This window comes from Limulus polyphemus, unplaced genomic scaffold, assembly GCF_000517525.1.
Source record: "Limulus polyphemus unplaced genomic scaffold, Limulus_polyphemus-2.1.2 Scaffold1235, whole genome shotgun sequence".
In the NCBI taxonomy this organism is placed as follows: Eukaryota; Metazoa; Arthropoda; class Merostomata; order Xiphosura; family Limulidae; genus Limulus; species Limulus polyphemus.
Genome location: NW_013666845.1, coordinates 225,957 through 235,317, shown reverse-complemented (window position 1 = coordinate 235,317; position 9,361 = coordinate 225,957). Strand labels below are relative to the sequence as shown.

The window sequence follows — 9,361 nt, the reverse complement described above, 5'->3', positions numbered from 1 at the left end:
CGTGAAAACACACTGACGGATTCAACTCTCAGTTTTAAAATACTACCTCGTATTTATATCATCGCTTTAAACCATTTCAAGAAAAATGGTTGTCAATTCAGAGTTTCTAGACATTCTATGCCCTCTGGTTAACAAACAAATTGGAACATTGAAAACACAACCTTATAAAAATTGTGCCATTCCTGGTTTGTGAAGTCCCTTGAACAATCTTAATATTAAAAATATTACACTAAATTGGTGCTTGGCATTTTACATCTAGCTGTTGGGACTTTCACGATGGGGGTTGGTGAGTGTCCCTCAACACCAACCACCACTGGTCTCCTTGAGGCTGACTTGTTGGTAATATTCCTCCTACACTGGCTCCTCATATGTCCTCGCTTTCCACAGTTCCAACAACCTTTCTGGATACCAGCCTTTCCTGATGTATCATCTCCCCTGTGCTGAAGTTTCCACATTGAGCTCTCTTGTGCCCAGGTTTATAACAGTGCCAGCAAAGTCCCTCAAACCTCTCTGAAAGCTGACCTTTTCTGGTCTTGAAACCAGATGACTGTACCAACCTCGGTACCTCTGTGCTGGACTTAACATAGGATTCAAATTTGAGAGCTCTGGCCATTGCATCCTGCATGGTAGAGGGGTGTGCTTGCTTCACTTGTATCTTAAGTTGTGGACTGTCCAAGGCATCTACGAACTGATCCCTCAGTAACAACTTGAGGAGATCGTGTGGTGCAGTTGGGTAGGCCTTGTGTGCCGTGCTTTCCAAGTCTTGTGCCAGCTCTTGCAGGCTCTCCCCTTTAGTACGGAGTCTCGTCCTAAACCTAGCCCTGTAGACTTCCGACTGATCGTTAGTTAATTTTCCGTAAATTCGTTCCGACGAAACTTTAGCGACACAAGTCCTTTCTTAAATAAAACTGGTTTATTCTTTCCGAATACAACTTTACGATACACTTAATTTCAACAGTCGCTCTATAACAAACACTATAATTCACGTCTCACGTGGCCAACAATATTTTGTCCGCATACATTCAATTATTCATTCACTTGTTGCGTCACGTTGTGAGCGTCTTATATATACCAGACTACCCTCAATATAGTAGTCTCCCGATAATTCATGAAGGTTCGAGAAGGAGTGGCGTGATACTAGTCACGTGACCTCGCTGACGTAGCAGTTCACTAGTTAGCCAGGCTACGTTTTTGCTCAACTTAGAGCATAATGGTGGGTAAAACAAAATATGCGGCTTAGCTAACTAATGAATGAATATTTGCTGTAAAAGTGTAAAATTCTTATCAATGCTATAAGTGTAGCGACAAGTTTGGCCGCCAGTTTTGATTTCATTCCTATAAATTGCACACCCAGCCCTTTTTTGGATGCACCTTTTTTTTCACACCTAAGTTGTTTTTGATTAGCTATCATGATTTTTTCAATACATTCCAACAAACCACAACAAGTAAGAAAGTGACAATCGATAGTAACCAACCTTAGCTTTGGGATCGCAACCCCTATTATTCGGAACAGACCTATACTTTACAGAACCAACCAGATTCTTTAAAATACATGGAGGTAGTTTTCCTCTCTAAAACAATGGTAATAACTTCCTTTATAGTAACGTCATGGAAACTAGATTAAAAGTTTCTTGTTATCACCCGCATGGACTCAGTACAGCCGTATCAAGCATCATTATTTATACTAATTGCTTAAGCTAATATCACATGACGTTAAACGCTTATTAATTACGATAATTTCATAAAATTTAGTAAATTTGTGCTGAAGAGTTGGCAATGATTAATGACCGTCCACCTGTATGATTCTTTTTTTTTTTTGAAAACTTGAGCTAGAAACTGCTAATCTCGTTTACCTGGCCTAACCAATACGTTTGTATCTATCTACACGTGTTTTCACCCTGTAGTTTTTGCTGCTCTAAATCAGTCGTCTTCCGAATGACAAAAACTCTCAGGTGAATCTGCAGTAAAACTTTCAGGCTGATGGCTTACGTGACATTTTGCGTAGGCGTGTACAAAATTTTGGTCAAAATTAAGTGGTCTTTGTTGAATACATTTGCACATGTGGCTTATATTTACACCAAACAAGACTCCTTCTTCGCACTGAAAGTATGGAAGCTTTATTTGATATAAAAACATATTTAACTTTTATGGATTTTTTTTCAAATTTGGTACACAGTTAGAGCTTTTTAACCTACAATTAAAAACAAAAGGAAGAAATTCAATCAAAATTTCTATCTCGCGTATTTCTTAATATATTGCCTTGAAATTTGATATGAGAAGTAAGGGTCCATAGCGTTCATCCAATGAAAATATGTGATAGTTTGAATTACCACAGTCCGAGCTACAGAAAGTAGAAAATTGCTAAACTATCACCCCTGTTAATAACAGTGTATCCTGCAGTTCATTTTGGTCGCACAATCAATTGCCGTGTTTCTTGGTAATAGGAAACGGTTAGGAACAGTACCACCTTCTTGTAAGTTTTTGATTGGTTGCAATGCGTTTGTGTGAAAAGGTAAAGTAGCAAAAACATTGGTGTTCTATTTCTAAGTGTGGCCTTAATGCTTCTTGACCTTGAAGAGGAGGGTCACATTTTTACCTCTTGAGCACTCTAGGCATGACCTAAACATCGATTATTAGAAATTATGATAATTTGAATTTGGGACTGGAAAAGGAAATTCATCTCTCGTTTCTGATTCTTCATTCTTTATATAAAAAGGAAACGATGTGATTGTTCGAGATCTCGAGAGAACAAAGTAGTATCGCAAGGCCAGGTCAAAGACTTGTTACTTGAGCCAATTAATTGTGGTGTTTCGTCTCGTACATAAATAAATGTCAGGAATAAGAAACTTTTCTTCTCTTTCTCGCATTTTCGCTATTCACTTCTTGAATTTAAGAGACAAAGAGAAACATCAATATAATATATAAGTGCATTATATTACAACATTAAAAGAAGACAATGGAATAAAATACACATATCTTTAATTTTTTAATAAAGAACATTACATAGCCTAATAGGTAGTGAAGTAATTACTGATAAGGAGTTATTTAAGACTAAACTCGATAGCTAGTAACTCTACAAAAATAAAGTATATTACCGGAAATCCAGGTTTCCCTGGTGGTCCAGCTGGTCCCTGATGAAAAGTAAACACAGATAAACAATGCAACATCAAAATAGTTTTGTAAACACGATTCATAGGTCCCCATACTATAAAAAGAAGATACCTTTTAAATCAAAATACCTAGTAGTTAATATAGTGTTCTAAGCTCATTAATTAAGCTGGAAAATACATTTAAAACAATATTTTTAGGAAATAATATATATATATATATATATATGGTTTAAATTAATAATGGTAATTGGAACTTTGCCTTATAGCCTACGACAATAATAAAATAAAGTTTCTGTTATTTTATGTTTTTCGTATTCTGTAATTTGCAATACACACAGTCAATATTTTAGGCCTAAATTTGCTACAACCTACCATTGGACCTACAGGTCCTGGTGATCCTGGATTACCATGTTTGCCTCGCCTCCCTCTTCGACCTCTCTCCCCTTTGGGTCCTAGAAAATGTAAATTATTTGTTATCAAGATGGATTGTTATAATATCTAATTTTACAAAAAGGTAAATATTTCTAGACTTTTGTAGATTGCCTTTTCAATCTCTGTCGTGTCACATCTTTTTCATTATAAGGGCAAATTTTCTCTCTCTGACGTTCAAAGGGGCATGCCATTTGGTATATGTCTAGCACGAACATTACTACTACTAATAAAAAACAAACAAAATTTGATCTGTTTTTCAAAAACCTTGGATCTCTCAACAGCTGCACTCAAAAAGGAATATATCTGACATAGGAGAAACTGTTGCCGAAAATTACTCGTGACTGATTAGGTTTGTAAAATGCAACAGACATCAGATTTTGTCTCAATAGACCTGCTCCTTCAATAAAATTCAGGGTTCGACCAATCGTACTATGATAACGCTTCAAAAACGGTTGTATGCAACTGACAATCAGTTCAAATGTCATACCTACTGGATCTTAATTCAACTAAGCATCTTTGGGATGAAGTGGAATGTTGCATTTGTCACTGTTATTCTCTTTCTACATCTGTGAACGAATTGCAGAACATACTCCTAATAAATGTGCTAAAATCAAACAAGGCTTTGTTCTTTTGTTTTAGAATTTTCGGATGAAGATACACATAGGACTACTTGTGTATAGGGCTACTCTTGTCTCACGGAATATTGGGACTTGGTCGTCATTCTTATAGCGCATTCGCAGTCCCAAAGTACCGATTGCATTTTTGCAGACATGGAACGAGAACCACGAATAATCGGATTCACACTCTAGGCACACTGTGTACTGAGTCACACCCAGCCTTTAGACGAAAGTATGATTTATTGTCTTAATGTAACAAATTGACGAATTCTTCATACATAGTGTAATGATAGTGTAATTTTCCATTACACTATTTTGAAAATGGCACACATCGAATGCTGGTTCATCTACTTGTACTATATTCAATTCTAAGTGCAAATTTTGTGTCGTTTACCTAGATCCAGACTTCGAACTTTTCATTACTTGTTTATTTAATTTTGCGCAAAGCTACTCGGGGCCTATCTACGCTAACCGTTCCTAATTTTGGAGTTATAGACTAGAGGTAAGGCAGGTAGTCAACATCACACACCGCCAACTCCTGGGTTACTCTTTTCAAACCAATTCGTGGGATTTGACAGCTAATCTTTTAAATCCTCCACATCACCAAAGTGAAGAGCGCAATTTTTTTTATTCGGCAATAACGGAACATGAACCGCGGAACCTCAATTCCACAGCCCAGGACGTTAACCACTGACATTTAAGTATTAGTCAGGCTAAAACAAATCTGTAAAAATCAGCTATCGTCAAGACTTCGGAATATGTTGAAAACAACCTTAGTATTCTATACTAGTTCGGTAAACCGATATGCAGATTATATGCTCAAGCTAAAGATAGACAATTTAGAAGTTCTGTAATAGCACCAACTTTCCTATAATGACTTCAACCTTATCCTACCACTTCACCTATTTATACAATGTGTACTTAAATTAACTAATACTTTTGTTTTTATCTGAATATTCTTGGCAAATATTTTTCTTCTTTTAATCAAGTCGGACCTGTATGCTTTTGTTTTTGTGTTCGACAACTTTTAAATTCTATCAGCGTTTGCCATTTGACATTAGCTGTGCTCTCTAAGAAAAAAAAAGTTTGTTGTATTTGCTGTATTCCATCTTAAGCTACTTAGTCTATTGGGAAATGAGAGTTAAGAATAAAATGAGCAATGTTTTCCTTCTTCTAACGAAATTGCATTACTGCAATTGTATATTTCCTAGTAAGGAAGTTTAGAGTTCCATCTTCATTTAAAAGGCTAAGGATATACATATAAACATATGCTAACTAGTTAAATGAAAATGAACACCTGTCATTAATTAAAAGTCCTTAATATTATTTTCTTATCTTCTTTCATTCTTTGACTGTTATTTTTACAAGCATATATCATTTCGGGGTATACATATCTATTTAAATTATTCAGTTATTGTTGTCTGCGCGTTGTAATCACTTTCAGCATTGCTGTCACTGATAATGGACTTAATGGTATCTTCGAATGGAAAAAGCTTAAATATCGCTTCTTTAACAGCTTCATAAAACTAAAAAGATTTTCCATCTTCATAAAATTCAAACTTGAGTCTATTAAACAATTACAGTATCTAAAATTAACCACAAATATGGAGCATTCACACAAAATAGGGAAATTGTTTGAAGCTACCCGTAAACCCAAAAATTATCAATTATCATTAATTATTTCCATTTTTTTCCTCTCTCACGCAGATGTTGCATTCACTTACTTTTATGGTAAATATTATCTCTTAAAAATAATAGAAACAAAAAAAATAGTTGAAAATAATACTAACTTTATTAAAACATGTCCTTTCTAATATCGGTTTAGATGTTTGACCTGCTCGTTTCTTCTGTTTTAATGACTCAATTCTCTGAATAAGTCTAAATCATCTACTGTTAACATTACAGTCATCTACTGCACCTCATGATGGTATGTTACTGGTCAAATATTTAGTGAGTACAACAAAAACAATATTCTAAAGCAGAAAAGGTATAAATATCTGAAACGATTGCATATTTGATTTTAGAACAAAGGTTTTATCGAATAATAAGTAATACTGCATTATTCCAATATTTTGTCATAAACACATCTATTTCTATCTCTTTCCAGACATAACTTAAATCATGATGGCTACTTTGAACTGCAAACAGAAACAAAGTTAATATATCGCCCTTTATGAATGATTATCCCTTTCATCATACATTTAAATACATACTCTTGGCCAACATCGTATAATGATAAAAATACCTTACAGGTTTCTTCGTCCATCGTTTTTTCGAAATTGGTTTATACGGTGCATAATTTTGGAAATATTTAAATGTAAACTTTTAATGATAGTAGGATTTTATTATCAAAAAGCGAATTATATTTATAGCTTACATAAATTAAAATGTCTAGAACAAACTAAACTGTACGAGCGTTACATTAGAAATTCCTGCCCATTGTCTTGTATTAAGCGTATTCAATAAAATGATAAGGGAAATATGTCAATTAAAAACAAAACAAAACTTTCTTAACGGTTCACTTATTTTAATTATTAATATTTCGTTTTAATAAAATTAAAAAAAATCAATTTACTAACATTTTTATTATATTTGAGATGATGTACGGTGAAACTGGTTTTATATTTTACATTTTAATCTGAAGTTCTATATTTTATGGTCTTAAGTTTTCTCTTACATAAAATATAAACGAGATATTTGATTCAAAACAGATTGAAATAATAAAATTCCGATCAATTTGTATGTAGTTATATTAAACATTCTTAAATTCCTAAAGTATACATGGCATTTGTAAAGATCTAAGCCTGAGAGCACAATTTGGATTAATACAGTTTCTATGAAGAGAAATTACACAAATTGTTTGTTTGTTATGGATTTCGCTCAAAGTTACACGAGGGCTATCTGCGCTAGCCGTCCCTAATTTATCAGTGTAAGACTAGAGGAAAGGCAGCTAGTCATCACCACCCACCGCCAACTCTTGGGCTACTCTTTTACCAACGAATAGTGGGATTGTCCGTCCCATTATAACGTCTCCATGGCTGAAAGGGCGAGCATGTTTGGTGGGACAGAGATTCGAACCCGCGACCCGCAGATTACGAGTCAAGCACCCTTACCCTGGGACAGCGGTAAGTCTACGGATTTACAACGCTAAAATGAGGGGTTCGATTTCCCTCAGTGGACACGGCAGATAGCCCAATGTGGCTTTGCTATAAGAAAAGCACCCATACGTATAAGTATTTTTCTATAACAACTTTATCTATTAAAAAATTGCACTACACTTGCCTAAAAAATCGTTTAGATTTTTTTTCTTATACCCAAGCATTACAAAAAGTATAGAATTTTACATAAAATACATTACGTAGTAATAAGAATTAAGTGGCTAGTGCTTTGATCTCGTAATCGAAAGATTGCAAGTTCGAGGCTTGCTCGCGACATATTGTTGTGTCCTTAAGCAAGAACCTTACCCCAGTTGTTCATGTCTACCTAACTGTATAATGGGTGGTTAGGGGTTAACCTCATATGGTCTGGGGAAATGTGTCGCCATTTTCATCCACTTGTGCCATTGAAACCGGATGTCAACACCATCTCCTATGTCCTGTCTAAGCATTTGACTTCACTTTATATCCTAATATATTAACACAGAAGAGCGAGATTTTCCCTTCCACATAACTTTGTTTATCAATTCTCAAGCTATTTTTTCAGAATTTCAGCAACCATTTCCAGTCTATACTGTATATATGCTGCCTGATATATCAAGCAACTTTTTGTAACAACTTTCTTTGGATTCCATATAACATTTCCAAACAAAAACAGATACAAGTTCAACCGCTGAAGACTGAATAACGCAGATAATTCCAAACAGTGATAATTTAGTATCTCCTTAATTAAAATACATGATAATTGAGTTTTGTTGCTAGAATATTATTGCCAGAATGATAGGAGATGTCTCCTTGCCATTATTCTTCGAATTCACTAATTGACCAAGTTCTTTAAAGAACTCATACTTGGGTAGACATAATTAGGGAAACGCATGAATCTGATAACAACAATAAATGCCGTTTAAATATAAACTGTAACTAAGATGTCAACTATAGCAACATCCGTAATTATGAGAATAACAGCGACATTAATTTATCTTAAGTCATAGTGAAATTATAATTTAACTTTGGTTATCTTTTATTATTAATATTATTATTTATTTTTGCTCGATAACAAGTGAAATAACTACTTTAAAAACTACGTTTTTTACATATTTAACAAGTGAATAATTTATAAAATTTCAGCTTTCTTTTAAAGCTAAGGTGTCTTGCTAGAACTTATTCAATAAGATGTACAGTGCACGTGCGAGCACACACACATAAAATATTCACGAATAAAGGGTTACGAATATCTTTTAAATGTGTAAATAATTGGTTATATGATGTTTAATGTAATTGTTGTGCTATGGTTATTACTAGAAACATAAAAAAATTAATTCCGACTTCAAAAAAAAAAAAAGTGACTCAGCGCCGTCGTGTTTAGTGCAATGAGATGGATGACCATATTTTCTTGCATTACACATCTAATTCAACCAGAGAAATACAAGACCGAACGTTTGTTTTAGATAATTTGAATTCATAGTTGCATTTATAGTTTCAATTACCTTTATCTTTTTAGTTAACCGTACACACTAAAATTAACCAGCGATCGTACATCCTTTAGTTATCATGTTATTAACTTAGAGATACGATTCGTTTGCTGCTTATAGTGATAGTTCTCTTGGGACTGTCATTTATTCATGACTCTGGTGTTGTCCAGTCAAGTGGTGTGATAAACAATTATTTTTTAGTTTTTAAATGATGTATACAATAAATGAGCACACAGATATATATATATATATCCCTACATAAGGTGGTGACAACAATTTTAGTTTTTAAATGATGCATATAGTAAACGAACACAGATATATATATATCCCTACATAAGGTGGTGACAACAATTTTAGTTTTTAAATGATGCATACAGTAAACGAACACACAGATATATATATATATATATATATCCCTACGCAAGGTGGTGACAACAATTTTAGTTTTTAAATGATGCATACAGTAAACGAACACACAGATATATATATATCCCTACACAAGGTGGTGACAACAATTTTAGTTTTTAAATGATGCATACAGTAAACGAACACACAGATAAATATACGAACACACA

At 34.0% G+C, this 9,361-nt stretch overlaps 1 protein-coding gene across 8 annotated transcripts in view; it reads right to left on the bottom strand.

Annotated features, from left to right (window-relative positions):
- Positions 1 to 9,361, bottom strand: part of LOC106462738 (collagen alpha chain CG42342-like) — a 220,189-nt gene that overhangs the window by 78,140 nt on the left and 132,688 nt on the right. For all 8 annotated transcript variants that reach the window (XM_022390068.1, XM_022390071.1, XM_022390069.1 and 5 more), the window contains 2 exons: positions 3,483 to 3,562; positions 3,096 to 3,131 (listed from right to left, as the gene is read on the bottom strand). In XM_022390068.1, coding sequence (XP_022245776.1) covers positions 3,096 to 3,131; positions 3,483 to 3,562 — 116 coding nt within the window. The remainder of the gene's footprint in view (positions 1 to 3,095; positions 3,132 to 3,482; positions 3,563 to 9,361) is intronic.